Raw genomic sequence first — 18,769 nt, forward strand, 5'->3', positions numbered from 1 at the left:
GGGAGCAATTGGGGGTTCGGTGCCTTGCTCAAGGGCACCTCAGTCGTGGTATTGAGGGTGGAGAGAGCGCTGGACATTCCCTCCCCCCACCTACAATCCCTGCCGGCCGGGGGCTCGAACTCGCAACCTTTCGATTACGAGTCCGACTCTCTAACCATTAGGCCACGACTTCCCACAATCTATGGGGTATTGTCAAGAGGAAGATGAGAGACACCAGACACAACAATTCAAAGCAACCTTTATTAATATACATATCACACTATTTTATATAGTAGAATATATATTCTACTATATAAAATAGTATTTTATATAGTAGAATATATATTCTACTATATAAAATAGTGTGATATGTATATTAAGATATTGAAAATGAGTAAACTTAGAAGACCATACGCTTTAAACTGTATATATATATCAAATAATATCTAATACTAATAAAGTAATCTTCCACAACATATCTGTAATTAAAATGTATTATATGCTACATTTTATAGCCTATATAATGGCTTTTCAGCAATATTTAATTATATAAAATAATTTTGAAACAGAATTAACAGCATATAATATATATTTATGAAAAATATAAGTGCCAGAAATTAGCTTTCTTAGTGATATATGGAATTATTTGATTGTATTTGAATATAATAATCATAATTTTCGATTACAATTTTATAATTGTAAAACAATTACAATGAACAGGCTAGTATTATTAATTATAAAGTAATACTTATAAAATAACGGTTGTTGTTTTTGTTATTACGTTAAATATAATGGTAATATATATTTTTTTAAATCTTCGAATTATATTGCTTTTTCTTGTCGAGAGCCCCAATACGACAAAATGTCTGCTGTTTTCACATTTAAAAGTCAGTACGCATTTATCCAGGTTTCATTAGCTTCACTCTAACCCTTTAGTTTACTGTGTGTCTGAGTGTTTACCCACATGTTTACACAGAAGCAGCGTTCTTGTCAAGTTGCACGGGCTTCTTTTTGTCTAACGGGTCTCGCTGACAGTGCCATCACCGTGATTGGTCAACCGCCACGTCAATCAAAATCCCCAGCACGCGATTGGTATAAATGAGTCGCTCCGCTCCGCCTTCAATTCGCGTTCGGAACACTTCCGCTAAGCCACCATGTCCTGCGGAAGTTGAATTGTTACAGTCGGACACTGTAGAAACACTGGAGTGGTCGCGTGAAGGTGGCGAATTAAGAGTCGTAAACACACTGTAGGCGCCTAGGACTGGGCGGAAAGAGGGTTATCTAGTTCATAAGCCCCACAGACCCACGGAAACAGTGAGGGAAGGGTTTCAAACAGCGCCCTAAACCCCCGTCAGGTCCCGTGTGTGTGGGCGCAGCGAGGCGGGAGGAGATGGAGCCCTCGCCGGCTAAGGGTAAAGCGCAGGGTCGCCTTCTGGTGTCCACCAGCCTGGACGCCAAAGATGAGCTGGAGGAGGTAGGGATCGACTCATTCCCTTCGGCCGTCAACATACGTGTCAGTGCGTCCTTCACAGCACCCATTAGCGAAGAAAAACATGGGGAAAACTAAGTACAATAACAAAAGGACGAGCAGAATGGAGAAGTTGACACTATCAGACTTGTAGGTCAGGGCTGATAGTTGCAGGGATGGCTTTTGTTTTCTTATTTGTTCATTCAAATATAAAGGAAGGAGTTGAGGCAGCGGTGCAAACATGATGTGTGCTGAACGTTCAAAGATGTTATCATGTCATACATGTCCTAAATGACAGCTGATGGTGTCAGTGACTCACCATCTGCTGGGGAAGGTATTAAAAATTGATGCAGTCATGCCTTTAATTCAGATTAGAATATTTATGCATGAACTGTTATTAGGATCTGCAGTGTTATTTTGTTGTTTGGTGTTTTTGACATGGCATTCATGCATGCATCCATATTGCTCTGCACTCACCGGTGTGTGTGTGTGTGTGTGTGTGTGTGTGTGTGTGTGTGTGTGTGTGTGCAGCGCCTGGAGAGGTGTGTGAGCATCACCACATCTATAACCAATGGAATGTCAGAGCGGGAAACCAATGATGCTCTCACTGCTCATGTGAGTGTTTATCAATTACACACACTTATGATAACACATCAGGATTCACACATCATAAAAACCTGGACATAGAGTGGAATTTTAAAGTTGTGATTTTTCAGGCATGGAAAAGTAAAGTAAATTAGTAAAATGCTACAAAGACTTTAATGTAGTATTTACTTTTTTCTAGATGTTTGAAAATGTTTGCTCACCTATATGTTGTCCTTTTTGAGTGTTTGTGTAGACAACACCATGTCCACATAACTCTATCTGCACAAAGATATCTGTTGACTCTTATTGTTGACGTTTGTATGATAAATATGGTCATTTAAAAATTTTTCCGCCAATTATCATTCAGCTGTAAATGAATAAATTCACTGGTCAAAAAGTGTGGGAACTCTGTTATCCTACACAATTGGCCTCTCCTTTGCGATTCTTAATGTGGAGGTCCAGCCTTTTATACTTTAGGACATGCAAATTTAAGCAGAAATATGATTCACTGTATTGGGAATATAGTTGTGGCAAAAAGGTTTTGTTTTGGCACATACTGGAAATTCTCTTCGACTACTTTAGCTGTGACATAGTCAAAATTATTTTATAAAACAGTTACTACATAAAAAGAAGTCTCTTTATGCTCTCCAAGGCTGTATTTGTTTGATCCAAAATTCAGTAAAAACAGTAATATTGTAAAATATTATTACAGTTTAGAATAACTCTTTTCTATTTGAATACATTTTAAAATGTAATTTATTCCTGTGATCAAAGCTGAATTTTCTAAATATTGGGAAAAAAAATCTAAATATTGAGAAAATCGCCTTTAAAGTTGTCCAAATAAAGTCCTTAGCATTGCAAATTACTAATCAAAAATGAAGTTTTGATATTTTTACGGTAGGAAACTTACAACATATATTCATGGAACATGATCTTTACTTGATATCCTAATGATTTTTGGCATAAAAGAAAAGTCTATAATTTTGACCCATACAGTGTATTTTTGGCTATTGCTACAAATATCTCTGTGCAACTTAAGACTGGTTTTGTGGTCCAGGGTCACATATGCTAAACAGTTTTTATCAGACAGAAGAATAGCATGACATTTAGCCAAGGCCTTCTGGCTAAATGCATGATTAATGATTAATGCATGTTGAATTGTGGTGCTCAGGTGAGGTACATGGGATCAAATCTGGCTTGCAACTTGTAATTTCCTGATCCAACTCCCCTATCTCCTCTTCAACATTTCATTCATGACTGGCTTGAAATTTGAAAAGTGGATAAAAGGCCTAAAATAAAATTCAAATACAATTGGGTGATGATGTTTAATGGGAATGTGTGTATTCAGGTGTGTAAGGGTCCACAGCAGCATGAGGAGGTTTGTCTGGGTCTCTTCATGCTTCTGCTCACAGAGCCCCCACAAGCACAGAGGGTATGTTGATGCTTCGTACATGAGATCTTATTCACATACATGCATGCATGCATACCACAGAAAGCTCTTCTACTCGCACTGTTCTCCCAGAATCCCACCATTAATATAGTATTATGTCCTGCAGTGCTACAGAGACCTGACGTTGGTGAATCGGGACGGTATGAATGTGGTGCTCATCAAAATCAACCAGATCCTTATGGAGAAGTTCCTCAAGCTTCAGGACGTGTGCCGTACACAGGTGGGCTCCAGTCTGATGTCATTTAACAACACTGAATTTTACAGTAACACACTGGTGACGTCGTGTCTTCTGTGTGTGTGGGCAGCTGGTGTGGTTGGTCAAAGAGCTGGTGAAGAGCGGAGTCATTGGAGTAGATGGGGTTCTCATGACGCTCATAAAACAGATTGCTGGTGCGTTCACACACAGATGCAAATCATGCTACATTTACAGTGTATCCCTACATCATGTGTCTAACTTGCGTCAATCTGCAGGGGGAGACATCTCCAACAAAAACCTGTGGTTGGCAGAGAACGTATTGGAGATCTTAGTGGATCAGAGGTGAGAAGTTTTGAGTCGAACAGCATGCAGTGTAATTGTTGCACTGTCGGCGATAACTGCGTCCATGCAAATAGACCAGCGTGAGTTTATTGGCAGCTTTGTGAATGTGTTTGTGTGATGGACAGAGAGTGGGTGGTGAAAAGCGGGATGTTGGTGGCCATGTCTGTGTACACGTACCTGAGGCTCATAGTGGACCATGGGACACCAAGCCTGCTGCCCCTCAGACAGAGAGAGGTGGACTTCTGCATCGGTCTGCTCAGAGAGAGGGTGAGTACTGGAAAGACTTCAGTTCTGGACACAGTGTTTTTTTTTTTTTTTGTGCATGTTTTTAGTTACATGAAGTACAAGGCTAAAGGATTTTTGAGGAATTTTTGCTTGGGTCTGTGTTAATTATTTAACCCTATAAAGCCTACTGTATCATATTTAACATGACCAAACCTTATGAAAAAGCTATTGTACACAATCTATTACATCATGCCTTCTGTCATCTGATTGATAGTTCAAACTTCACATGTCTTTTTGCTGTGAAATCTTTAATAATTTTTTATGAAGTAAATGTAAAAAACACTTCTATATTGTTCATAATATTTCAAGATGAACACTTACTGGACTGAAGCAATTTAAGTTTACTTGATTATCCATACAACGTTAATTTGTTCATCTCTCAATCATCATTGCATTGCGTTATGTTTTGACCCCCACAATAAAAACTACAGAGCTACAGAATTTCATCTTACTTTTGGCCATATATCAGCAACTGTACCAAATTGCATGAGGTGTTTTTTTTTGTTTTTCTTCCTCCTCGAGTATGAGCTCCATGATCTATATCATACTGTACTGTATCATACAGTATCATACACATCATGGAGTTGACACATGATGCATAACTTTAAATCTGGATCACAACTTTTCTTAATTCCATTATCTGTATAAAAAAAACAAAAAAGGCCAGGAATGAAAAGAAAGATAAATACTTTTTATTCAGAGCGACTCACCATAGACTAATTTCAAGGGCGCTCTCCCTGGAGCCGGCAGAGGTGAAGTGTCTCGCTCAAGGGCACTAAAGCAGGATTGTGATGTCTGTATCTGGGTCAGCAGTTCCCAAGAGAGCACTTTGGATTTAACTTGTGACTTGGGCTTGAACCAGCTGTGATTTAAATTAGGCTGTCAGCAATTATTCAACAGATTTATAGACACCATGAAATTGAAATTGACTGTACATGCCTTATGTAAATGTTCCTGGTCTTTTAGTGCACTGGAGCTTCAACTAACAGTGATTTTGATAATCAAATAATGGTCAAATGACATGTAGGTAAACAAATTAAATATTTAAATCTATAATATACACACTGCTGTTTAAAAGTTTAGGGTCAGTAAGATTTTTTATTTTTTTTTAATGCACAGCAAGGCTGTATTTATTTCTCAAAAATACAGTAAAAACAGCAATTTTGTGAAATATTATTACAATTTAAAATAACTGCTTTCTATTTGAATATATTTTAAAATGTAATTTATTCCTGTGATGCAAAGCTGAATTTTTAGCATCATTACTCCAGTCTTCAGTGTCACATGATCCTTCAGAAATCATTGTTATATGCTGACTTGCAGCTCAAGAAACGTTTCTTATTATTATCAATGTTAAATTTAAATATTTTTGTGGAAATCATGATACATTTTTACTAGATTCTGACTAATAGAAAGTTCAAAAGAACAGTATTTATTTGAAAAACCCTGTTTCCATCCACTCAAATTCTAATGCATAACTTTTTTCTCAGTATTTTATTACACATTACAGATGTTGCTGCTGTTGTTACGGTTTAATTTTTTTTTGCCATTCAGTGGCGTTTCATATTTTTAAATTGCTATGTGTCTGTGTTTTAACAGTTCATGGAGTGTTTTATCATCGGGAGGGATCTGGTCAGACTCTTACAGAATGTGGCTCGTATTCCTGAGTTGGAGTTACTGTGGAGAGACCTGCTGCACAATCCTCAGACCCTTAGCCCACAGTTCACAGGTGTGTGGGAGCGAATTTCTACAGTAATGCATCAGTTTTGGACATAAATAGTACGCACAGTAAAGTCTGTGTGTGTGTTATTAAATTGGTCTGTTTTGTCCCGTCCTGCTGCAGGTATATTGCAGCTCCTCACCTCCAGAACCTCACGCAAGTTTCTGGCCTGTCGACTCACCCCTGACATGGAGACCAAGCTGCTGTTCATGACCTCACGGGTAAATACACACAAACACTGTCACCTGACACTGAAACCACAATACGTTTATTACTTGAAAGGCAAAAACTCCTGCTCTTCCTGGCTGCAGGTTCGGTTTGGCCAGCAGAAGCGCTATCAGGACTGGTTTCAGCGGCAGTATCTGTCCACAGCTGAAAGCCAATCGCTGCGCTGTGACCTCATTCGCTACATATGCGGTGTGGTTCATCCATCCAATGAAGTGCTGAGTTCTGACATTCTGCCGCGCTGGGCGATCATTGGATGGCTCCTGACTACCTGCACGGTAAGTAATTACTAAAAACCTTTGACTTAAGTAATTTTGGATTCCATTTCAATCTGTCTCTCTCTGCAGTCTAATGTTGCTGCATCTAATGCCAAACTGGCCTTGTTCTACGACTGGCTGTTCTTCAACCCCGAGAAAGACAGCATCATGAACATCGGTAAGAGAGGCTGGAAGCCATTATTTTGCTATTTAGATTTGACTTTGTAAACAGACATGTACAAACCACATGCTTTGCCTTCACCCAGTCACTGATGCTCTGCTTTTATTTTCCTTTGATATCTCTCTCTTTCGGACTCTTGTTTTTTCAGAGCCAGCCATTTTGGTGATGCATCACTCCATGAAACCACATCCTGCTATAACAGCCACACTACTGGACTTCATGTGTCGGGTGAGAAACTCTCTCTCTGTTCTTACTGTATCTAAGAGCTTGTTAATGTCATACACAGTAGTGTGAGTAATGGCCACTAAAACAATTTACCAGAAATGTTGTTTTTTTAAATCCAATCTACAATTTAAAACTACATCAAATCAAAATGGACCCAATTATACATGTATTATGGTGCAAAGTTCATCTATACACATTATTCTGAAGAATATTCCTTTTATTTTCATACACGGTTTTTTTTTCTTTTTCTTTTTTTCCAAAGTATGATGACTTTCCATTTGAAATAACAGTGACACTTTACAATAAGATCTTAGTTAACATTAGTTACTGCGGTAACTAACAATGATCAATGCCTTAGTTACAGTATTTTCTTAATCTTTGTTAACATTAATTAATAAAAATACAACTGTTGTTTGCTCAGGTCCATTAAATATTAACATTATTAATACAACTTTAGATTTATACAATTTATTGTGCATGTTGAAATTAACATGAAGTCATTAACTAAGATTGATACATGCTTTAGAAGTAATTTTGTCAAATCTTTTTGACAGAGACATATAGAAATATGTACATTCAGACAATAATAGAAATATGTATATTCAGTATTAAAGTGTTGTTGACTTTAGTTTTTTTGTTATTATTTTCAATAAATCTACAGCTGTTCAATGTTCATGTTACTTCATGTTAACTAATGTAGTTAACTAATGCAAACAAGGAAGTGCTACTAGAAGAAAATGCTGATGTAACCGAAGCCATGTTTGTGGGAAAACATTATAAGAAGATTTTACAGAGGAAGTTCTGTGTGTTGTGAATTCCAGTCTTTCAAATCTTGGGTTAACCTGCTATTTTATTCCACTTCAGGTAATCCCAAACTTTTTTCCTCCTCTTGAGGGTCAAGTGCGGCAGGGCGTCTTCAACTCTCTAAACTTCATCATGGAGAAGAGAGTTCTGGCGTGAGTTTATCACATACACACACTTATTAGCATGTTCTCATACAGATACTTCATCAAGAATGCCACCAGTGTCTTTCCGCTGATTTAGAGATGCTTTCAATATAATGATCCCTACTATCTCTCTCGCTCTCAGTCACCTAGCACCTCTGTTTGACAACCCTAAACTGGACCGTGAGCTGCGCTCTATGCTGCGAGAACGCTTCCCAGAGTTCTGCAATTCCCCCTCGCCGCCCACTGAAGGTCAGAGCTCCACTCCACTGATTCATTGCCAGTCATGTCAAAAACAAAAGCTCCAAAACCATTTAGTCCACCAGAAATATACAAAACAGACATTCTTTTTTTTTCAACATACTACGCACTAAACTTGCATATTAACCTTGATAAACCTCTTTTGTTAGGAAGAGGGATTTGTGAGCATTTTTGTGTAATTCAGGATAAATGACAGTGAATGTGATGCTAAAACGTGCAAATTTAATCTCATCAGTAAAATAAATGCTTCAGCAGAAATATGAAGTGTTTATAGTGGTCCTCAACATTTCTGACTTTTTAATCAAGGACTATATTGAAGGCCCTCAGAGATATTTTTAGTACTTTGCTGAAATGACAAAGCTGCTCTGTTTCAAACTTTTTTTTAGTTACAGAAAATATAAAATTAAACTAAGTGAAACTAAAATAATTAAATATTATTCAGCATGTATATCTATTAATATTATATGAATATTTAAAGCTGCAGTCCGTAAGTCTTGCCTCATTGTCGCCATCTCTGTTTGAAAACCTGGTATTGCAGCTTTGTGCGGCATTATCTTCCGTGCGTGGGGTTGTGCTCCGGCACGGCTCCTGCGCGGATGAATCTAATGTATTGAGGGAGTATGTGTGTCAGTCACCGCACCAGTGGGGATACTGTACTTAGGAATCACAGATTCTAGCCTACGTCTTGGAATATATGACCCAAATGAGAATTTTCACCGTATATTGCCATCTGAACAAGTAAATTACAAGTCTGCCGAATTTCATATTAAGAAATTATTTTAACCCAAAAAGCAAACTATGCTCCCTTCCAACTGGTTTTCTATAAAATGCAAATTGTGTGTAATCTGTAATCAGAAGAACATTTAAAACTGGAATTTAATTTCATTCACATGTTTCATAAACATAATCCTTTCTGGATTACAATCCACCATCAAAATGAGAAATTTAATTATTGTAGCTGCTGTGAGAAAAGGCTATAAACGATCCTTCACCTGCAAGATCCTCACATGCGATAGCCTAGTAGCCGGGAAAACTTCAGACGTGACGTAATGACGCAGTGCCACGCTCTAATTTCCCATGAAAACCTACCCATACCACTCAAATTATAAAACATTATTATAAACTAACTGTTGTGAATCGGACTAGTAAGGCGATAGTTTTGAACACTGGCTGGTTATGTACTTGCTCAAATATTTATTTAGTTTTAACCAAAAAAGTTACGGACTGCAGCTTTAATTGATACAATGAAATAAAATAATTAAAATAATTATTTTCTCTAGTTCCAGAATTTGGTCTTTTGGAGTTTACACTTTAATATTACCAATGAATTTACAATTGATCTATTCATTTGTGATTACAGGGACTTTTTTAAATACTGAAACAGCAATTTTTAGACAATAAAATAGTTTAGACCTTAAATTAAAATTAAGAAGGACACCTGGTTGAGATCCACTAGTGTAGAAATATTAAAATTAAGATCCAGCAAGGATTATAACCTTAAAATGTATAATCTCAAAAGTCAGTGGAATTGAATTGAATTATAGCACGTTTTAATATATATATTTATTTAATTTTTTCCTGTACTTTTTGTAGCAAAAATGGAGGAATCTGTTCCCTTGGAGATGGACAATCATGTGCTTGATAAGGAAGATGGTTGCTATGACAACACAGATGCTACCTTCAGTGACGATGAGGAAGAATTGAACAACAAGGGTAAGATGCTTGCAGTAATGGCAGATAGATTTTAGCTCACGCCTTCAGATCAACCAATTACGGTTTGGCTTCACAGCGTTACTTCAGTTGGAGTGGAGCACATGTTCTCTGCTTTAGTATTCAGTCATGACAGAATCTAGATCAGTGGCTCTGACTCAAAATGATGTCCATGACCCACTTCTGTATTTTCAGTTCATATCCGTGCCATCATGATATGAACCCTTGTTTATCCCAAGGTAAAAAACGAGAGTTCAGATTCCATCAGATTAAGGAAACCTACATTGACGAGCCTGCTGACATCACACCTTTTGTGGACCAATTGGACGAGGCACTTAAAGAAAGGGTTCTGCAGCTGCAGAAAGGAAGGTGAGACACGTGATTAATAACATGTTTTACAGTTATAATAAGATCTCAGTTGCATGGGTGTCAATTTGTCTCTTTCTCTCTTAGTGACACAGAAACGCATTGTGAGGTCATGCAGGAAATTGTGGATCTTATTTTAGAGGTGAGCTTTGCTCAGGGTTAAAATTGCGATCGGAGCTTTAAATACAGTTGATGATACACATTTTTGTTTTTATTATTTGTCCTCTTTCAGGAGGATTTTGACTCAGAGCAGATGTCTACTCTAGCTTCCTGTCTGGCTGAACTGTTTAAGAGTCACTTCAGAGGAGATGTGTTGCCTGAGGAGATCACAGAAGAGTATGTTTCTCTCTCTTTCTCGACTTCCTGTCTGGTCGGTTTGCACATTATTTAGTGGTTCGCGTTAGATATGTCTTTGGTTCCAGCCTGCATTGTGTCCTGATTCCCCTCCATATTTTCCTGTCACTATTGTTCATTTTTCTTAATGAAGAGGCTAATGGGTTGCTCTGTGTGTGCAGGTCATTGGAGGAGTCCGTGTGTAAGCCGGTGTGTCTGATCTTCAGGAACTTGTGTCAAATGCAGGAGGACAACAGCGGCTTCTCTGTCCTGCTGGACCTGCTCGCCGAGCTCTACCAGAAACAGCCGAAAATCGGTTATCATCTGCTCTACTACCTCAAAGCTAGGTAGGATCAAAAAGTCCAAATAATACCATCCAAGTGATGCGCAACAAGATATATCGCCAATCGGGTGGTTTCTATTTTGTTATGGCGATGACACACCAAGCTGATGGTCTACCAGTGTCAGGCTGTAGTTAAGCACTAGACTGACCCTGTCGATGGATTTTTGGCCAATTGAGCATGTTGAATTGGCAGCAAAGCCTGTCGTTGAGGGAGCTAAATCTGATTGGCTGTTCGGCTTAGCAAAGCAGTACATGACAAGAAATGCGGATGTGACAAAAACAAGTAAACAACACACCCAGTAGGGCAAACATAGAAGGCTCTTGTCATTGTTTATCAGCAGTTTCAGCTATTCTAGTTCCCCTTTTTGAATGACAAATACAGACTACTGCCACCTGCTGGAATGGAGAGTTAATTGACCCTTCTCCAGGAGTTTGATTGACAGGTGATCTGACCAATCATAACGCTGAATCTGCCATTTTTGTCCGACAAACAAACCAGAAAGGAGAGTAGATTGATGTCAGAGGGCTTGAACTTGAAAAATGGCGTTTTGATGCCTTTCCACGGGTGAAACAAGATACAGTACCTTCTGATGTTCATTCATGTTTATTTCATGCTATAACTAGTAAAGAGGAAGAGATGATCGCTTCACGTGCCGCTTGAACTGAGGCGCTGCACAACACATTAAAGAGCCACAAAACGGTATTTATTGTTTGAATTTCTTAAAAATGACAATTTGAAAGCTAAGACTTTGTTTCATACCTAAAGTAACCTGCTCTGTCTTGTCTGTCGGCGCGTTGTCAGTTTCCTCTTTGCTCTGCAATGTATTTTTCACTGCGTGAGAACATAAGGTGTAGCGCAAGAGCAGAGTGACTTGTTAGACATAGCAACAGCAACGAAGGGGGGCGGGTCTTTGCGAAGAGTCAATTTTGCTCATGCAGGCACAAACAGAGTAGAGGTCTTCTCGGGTCCTAAAATCAAACCAAATCATCCCAACCTGATGTGCATAAATTGAATTTTTTTTTTTTCTTCTTTTTTTTTTTTTTCCTGCTGATTAATTTGGTCACTGCTTCATTACTTTCGTTTATTTATTTACATAATTATTATTGCTGGCCTGATGGATAGAAGTTATTTGTGAGTTTGTCTTTCAGTTGTGACCAGTGGATTGGAAAAATAAACATGATAGCTCGATAAAAATTTTATTGATAGACCAACAAATCATTGAATCACTAGTCTTGTCTGCATCGCTATTCATCTCATTCCAGCAAAGGGCTTCTGCACATAAAAAGAAAAGCCCTGCATGAACACGCAATGTAATGAAGCGAGTGGCTTTTCCTGATGGATCTCATATCTATAAGAAGGATTTCTGTGTACGAAGTTATCGGGTCCATTTGGTAAAAGCACAGTTATTATAAATTACCTGAGACTAGGGATGGGTATCGTTTGAAATTGATCAATTCCGATTCTGCTTATCGATTCTGGTGTGATTAAAAAATGTTATCAAACATTTATCCTGTGTCTCTTTTTGCAAATCGTTTAGTTGCAGCTAAATACCATGAACAAAAATCAAAAGGCTACATAAAAGACTCTGTTTTTGTGCAAAATAGAGCTGCATGTACACATCAAAGTTTGTCTGAACTATAAATTTATCCCAGTATTTCTGTGATTTGAATGTTTGTAGCACAGAAATAATGATACTGCGTGGTTGAAAAGACTGTGAAGCTGTTTAATTCATATGCATGACAGCTGCTGTCTTTAGGTCAGTGGCAGCGCAAATGCAGATTTGAATGTTCAAATCACACTGACTGTGTGATCGTATGCTGCACGGACGAACCAAGTGATCACAACATTGATCGCATCATACGCATCAAATGTTGAGGAATGAAACAGACAAATCATTGTAATTTAGGAATAGAATCATGCTGGTGTGTGAACCATGTTTGCGATCTTTAACAATCTATTAAATTAATGTCACGTTGGTGGTGACACCTCTGTTGCAACATGCTTTAGCTTATCACAGATATTATACTTGGCTTTTTTTTGGCTTCTGATCGCTAATGTAGCCAAACTTTGGAGCGTTTTTAGATGAGCGAGCAAGGTCCTGGCAGATCACTAGTTCGGGTCCTCACTGATGAAGAAAAAAAAAAAGCACACACAGGAATCGAAATTTAAATTTTACAAGTATCCGATTCCCGACCTTAAGTATCCAATTCTGGAATTGGAATCGATTTTCGATTCCCAACCCTACCTGAGGCCACTAATACTGAACCCATCCCATGTCCGAGGCACTCTTGGACGTTTTGGACCCAAACCCTTTCAGGACGAGCCTCGGGTTTTCGCATCCAAGTAGACCCGTGAAAGCCTTGAATACAGAGCACGTGTTTAATGAAATCCCACCCTGTGCAATTTGATAATCACTAAGCCATAAGTCCCTTTTTTCTTTCGATTAATCATGCAGCCCTACTCTGAGCGCGTAGTAGACTGTTTTGTGTGTTTTTACAGCAAAGCGGCGGCGGGTAAGATGAGCCTGTACGAGTCCTTTGCTCAGGCCACGGCTCTGGGAGACCTGCACACCTGCTTGATGATGGACATGAAGGCCTGTCAGGAGGATGATGTGAGGCTCCTGTGCTACCTAACCCCCTCCATCTATTCAGAGGTAACACACCTCATACTCCAACACCATGTGCCTGCAACGGAGGCTTTCACAACCTTGTTTGACTTTATCTGTGTCTGTGCTGTACAGTTCCCAGATGAGACCTTGCGTAGTGGAGAGCTCCTCAACATGATCGTGGCTGTCATTGATTCGGCACAGGTTTCAAATATACACCTTTAAATGGAAAGTTGACCCAAAAATGTACTCCCTTTCGTGTCATTCCAAACCCATAAGACAAATTAAGATATTTTTAATGAAACCTGGGAGATTTCTTTCCCTTCATAGAAAGTCTATTATAGCAAAACTCTGAGGCTTCAGAAAGTTCATAAAGACAAATTATTTTGTTTGTAAAGATGATCAGATTTAATTTAGGCTAGCAACTAGGGTGTGACACGAGGGTGAGTGATGGAAAAAATCCTATTTTTGGCTGAACTTCCCTTTAACACTGATTACATTTAGATTATTTTTTTTCTTCAAATCGCTTTTAACATCTTACTCTTGTTTTAACCTCACAGCTTCAGGAGCTGATGTGTCACGTGATGATGGGTAATCTGGTGATGTTCCGTAAAGACTCAGTCTTCAACATCCTCAGTAGGTTTACAGCCGTTTTCAAGCTCTCATGGTTCACCATCTGACACCACAAGTCTCTGTTCAAATTGCATAGTTACAAACCAAACGCCAAGTTTGAAAATGAATTGGGGCTTAAGCCAAAAATGCCCTCCAAATTCAAGGTAAAGGTGGAAAAAATGCCCTTGGGCAACTAAATCGGTTACAGTTATCACAGTGTTCTTTGCTCACTTTCTCTATATAATCTATTTCCATTTTGAATAACTTTTTTATGCTACTAAATGAAGTCTTGATATTTATACATAAAAGCAATAAACTAATTCATAAATGTTCTTAGCTTGTTTCGTCTGTGTAGTTATAATATGACAATGAACACATTTAACTATAATAAATATTGATTTTTAATGGAAAAGTTAGTTTTTCACCCTGACAAATGTGAGCATCAGACGTCTTTGCCAAAAAAAGCTTTAGTGTGATATTTAGTTGTTTATCTGTGTGAATGTGGCAGACAATCATAAAGCTAATTTTGTTCTGTGCATCTGTGTGTTTTAGTTCAGTCTCTGGACTGGGAAACGTTTGAGCAGTATAGCACATGGCAGCTTTTCCTGGCGCACAGTATCCCTCTGGAGACCATCATCCCCATTTTACAGCACCTCAAATACAAGGGTGAGCGTCTCTCTCCATAGACACACTTTCACGCTACACATACTCGGTCCACCCATAATCCTCTTCGCTCTCTACTCACAGAACATCCAGAAGCTCTGTCCTGCCTGCTGCTGCAGTTACGAAGAGAAAAGTAAGTCTTTTCACACAGATGGTTATTAATCTTGTCTGCTGTGGGACGCAGTCATAATTTGTTTTGTTTTTTTGCTGTGTTGTGCTGAAGGCCGAGTGAGGAGATGGTGAAGATGGTGCTGAGCCGACCTTATAACCAAGAGGATCAGTTCACCACCAGCATCCTGCGGCACTGGGTGGCGAAACACGACGACCTGCTGGGAGAACACATCAAAGCCCTACTCATCAAGAACAACAACATGCCCCGTAAACGACAGAGGTAATGACATATTCAGCCCTCAGAACTGAAAGATGGATGTGGAGTGTTAAAGGCCCTGGGCTGAGCACGCAAAGGTTGAGATTCAAGCTCAAGTGGATTGAACGCAGGGTCTGTAGCCCTGGAGAAACATGAAATGCATTAAATATTTATACTGTAAAATTACCCAACATTATGAAGATCTTGCCTGTGGGCCAGTTGTCTGCCCACTCATTGTCATGACTAGCAAATATGATAATATTTGCTTCGGTTTGATTTATTTCACAAATCTATTATTAAATGTCCTTCAAATAAATTATTAAACACACTTCCATGTGTTCATGCAAGGAATAAATATGTGGAAAATACTATTTTAAGTACATCTTTATTTGCTCTAAACGTTTTGCATATACTGAATTGAAATAATGATTCTCTAATTTGGAAAAATTAAAGTCATGTGACATTATTTATTTTGTTTATACATTACCATTCTAAAGCTCAGTACTGTTCACAAATCAGTAAGTTTTATCATTTTATTCAGCAATTTGAAATCACAGAAATAAATGACATTTTAAAATGTGTTCAAGTTAAAAACAGTTATTCAAAATCACAGTAACATCACAATATGACTGTTTTTACTGTTTCTGGTCAAATTAATGCAGCCTTGGTGAGCAGATGAGTCTTTCAAAAACATTAAAAAATCTTACCGACCTCAAACTTGTAAAAAGTTGTGACATTTTTAAAAAGACACCTATTTGACTTGTGTTTTTGTGAAGTTTGAGGAGCTCCAGCAGTAAACTGGCTCAGCTGACCCTAGAACAGATGCTGGAACATCTGGACAGTTTGAGACTCAATCTCAGCAACACCAAGAACAATTGTGAGTTCAACATCAGACTCTTACGTTCCATAAAATGCTATTAAATACTCAGTCTAGTTGTCTGTTTTACTGTTTATATTGATTTAAACAATGTTGTTCTTGTTGTATCAGTCTTTTCCCAGACGCCCATATTACAAGCCCTACAGCATGTTCAGGCCAGCTGTGATGAGGCCCACAAAATGAGGTGTGTTTTTTGCTTGATAAAGCACAATTATTATCATTTATTTTATCGTAACTGTTTTTCTTTTCTTCTGCCAGGTTCAGTGATCTGTTCTCATTAGCTGAGGAGTATGAGGATTCCTCCAAACAACATAAACCTCGACGCAAAGCCCCAGCATCCTCGCCACGATCCCGCAAGGGTGCGGCTCCTCAACCCAACAATGAAGATGAGAGCGCGTCCAGCAGCGCTTCGGTAAACCCACGCTCGCAACATGACATCATCACGAAAGCCTTCAGGCCAGCACCCATATTATTCTTATTGTTATTATTATTATTATTATGTTTAAAATGGCCTTTGTTGACTGCTCTCCAGGAGGAAGAGGATTCCAAACCCAAAGCTTCCAAGAGAAAACGGAAAGCAGTAGGATCTGACAGCGACTGAGAGGAAAACCCTCGTCTCCACGCCAACCACACCCAGCATAACCATGCCCCCTCTGCGACGTCACTGGAGACTACCTGCCAATCATCTGCTCCAGCCACTCGGGGGCAGCCTGGCCAAAAACTCTTCCTCCTGTAGAGGCACAACTCTTTCTCTGGACTCGAATGCGGTGGAGCCTGGGAGATGAGCATCTGCCTTCTCTAACCACTGGACTCCTTTCAAGCTCGAGAGTTTGGTTAAGTGTGAGGACGGGCGCAATGGGGGCGGCTAAGCCTGGAGAACCTACATCCAGACAGGCATAGACTGACAGACGTACAAACAAGACAGACTGCCTTAAAGGAGAGGGTTACTTAATGTTCCCCAATGGCCCACCCATAAAACTTCATGGTAATGTACTTCAAAGAGCAATTACCACTGATGGCAGTGAACCCAGACTGTAACATGAAGTACAGGGATCTTAAACTGATTGAAGATTTTACTGGTTCATTTTGGAATAGTGGAAAGCAGATAGGGGTGTTCAGGTTCAAGCCTTTTATCTTTTCTTGTTGAACAGACCTTTCCCCCGTGCCCATCATAAATAAAGATTTGGACGCCGTGGCTCTTCAGAGTGGAGCCGAGACTTTACAGAAGGTCTGGGAGTTTTTATCTCATGTTTGAAATGAAAGCAGGACCTACAAACGGAGGACTCGACTTGATGGACTTTTTAAAGAATTCTTTCTACTGACTTATTTTCATAAAAACAGATTGTAACTATGTTAAAGGACTATGATATTAATAAAAAAGGGCGGAAAATGTTTGGTTTTCTAACCAAAATGTCACGTTTGAAGTCTTGCATTTGAAGTCTTGCATTCTTGTTGGGATGAGAACAAACCTATTGGCTGACCTCAATAGCATACTACCAACACTCCAGTATTGTTTACTATTTCTTCAGTTTGCATACTGAATGTCTGCTTTCCTTGGCATGCAGTTTTTCTCAATGCAATCCAACTACCAGGAGTGCAGGGTTGCCAGGTCTGCCAATTGCCCTTTCCTAAATATCAAAACTCTAAATATGCCATTTACACATACATATTTTACAGTCACTGTTATGCATTATGCACAATTTCAACTTGAAATTCGATATATATATAAAAGAAACATCCCTGTTTCATGGTAATGTATTTTAAAGATAATTTTGTAAAATCCAAAAAAGCTTTACATATCTTTATTGGAAAGGGTTTAAACGTTTTTATGCTTGTTCAATAAACCATAAGCAATTATTGCACATGCACCTGTGGAACACTCCTTTAGACATTTACGGTTTTACAGGTGGCAGGCAATAAAAGGTCACGGTTACAATAACTTAGGACAGTAAAGAGACCTTTCTAGTGATTCTGAATAACACTGGGTTCCTTAACATGCCATAATCCTGCTGCAGGGAGGCATAAGGACTGCAGATGTGGTCAAAGCTACAAACTGCAATGTCTGTAGCATAAGACAAGAGGTGTAGACATGTCCAGGAACTTGCAAGCACCTTGGTGAAAGTGGCATAACATCTCAAGAGTTGTTGAATCTTGTGCAAATATTACATGTTAAGAAATTTGCTGGAATTAAAAGTAGAAAATTAGAGGATATTAATTTTCTTGCCGAGAGCTAAAAATCACCTTAAGAATCTTATAGAACAACATTACTTTTGCACAAAACCAGCCCTGAAACATTTGCCTATTTACTACTTGAGACGGAGTCCAGCAAACCAGAGTCTGGATTGTCTGCATGCAAGTGAACGTGGTTTTACTTCATCTCTGAAGAAACAAACTAGTAAATAACGAAAAAGGTGCACAGACTGGAATTAAAACACTTTTATTTGACATTTAAAATTAGTTTTCTTGGTCAAAAGGCAGCGGGCTATACTAATGCTGATATTGGTTACTACCTTCTAGAACTTAAGTTTTATTTTAGGGTTCTTTCTATTGGGAGTAAGACTCTTCAAGAGAGTCAATGGTTTGTTCAGGAGCAGCTCCAGACCTTCTCTCTTGGATCTTCGAGGGGAGAAACAGTCTTTCGGGCCATCTTGCAGCTTTCTAGCGGAGCCATTTCTGTTGGTTGTGGAACTGGATGTTGAATTTGAAGATGGTGAAGCCAAGGAATCCACCGGCACTCTCCTTTCTGCACACCGTCCCTGCTTATGGAATAAGGA

The 18,769-nt window shown here is 38.8% G+C and overlaps 1 protein-coding gene across 1 annotated transcript; it reads left to right on the forward strand.

Annotated features, from left to right (window-relative positions):
* Positions 1 to 1,125: 1,125 nt before the first annotated feature.
* Positions 1,126 to 17,856, forward strand: LOC306847423 (integrator complex subunit 3). The gene is made up of 29 exons (XM_079381373.1): positions 1,126 to 1,453; positions 1,979 to 2,062; positions 3,381 to 3,464; positions 3,589 to 3,702; positions 3,788 to 3,872; positions 3,954 to 4,020; positions 4,146 to 4,287; positions 5,905 to 6,034; positions 6,149 to 6,246; positions 6,337 to 6,528; positions 6,598 to 6,685; positions 6,837 to 6,916; positions 7,778 to 7,869; positions 8,003 to 8,109; positions 9,712 to 9,831; positions 10,068 to 10,197; positions 10,282 to 10,336; positions 10,427 to 10,530; positions 10,710 to 10,874; positions 13,371 to 13,524; positions 13,612 to 13,680; positions 14,037 to 14,112; positions 14,641 to 14,754; positions 14,836 to 14,884; positions 14,975 to 15,142; positions 15,895 to 15,995; positions 16,107 to 16,179; positions 16,254 to 16,407; positions 16,528 to 17,856. Exons 1-29 carry the CDS (start codon positions 1,370 to 1,372, stop codon positions 16,594 to 16,596), a joined length of 3,048 nt encoding a protein of 1,015 aa, XP_079237499.1. The 5' UTR covers positions 1,126 to 1,369; the 3' UTR covers positions 16,597 to 17,856.
* Positions 17,857 to 18,769: the final 913 nt, after the last annotated feature.

Source organism: Barbus barbus (assembly GCF_936440315.1).
Source record: "Barbus barbus genome assembly, chromosome: 27".
NCBI classification, from domain to species: Eukaryota; Metazoa; Chordata; class Actinopteri; order Cypriniformes; family Cyprinidae; genus Barbus; species Barbus barbus.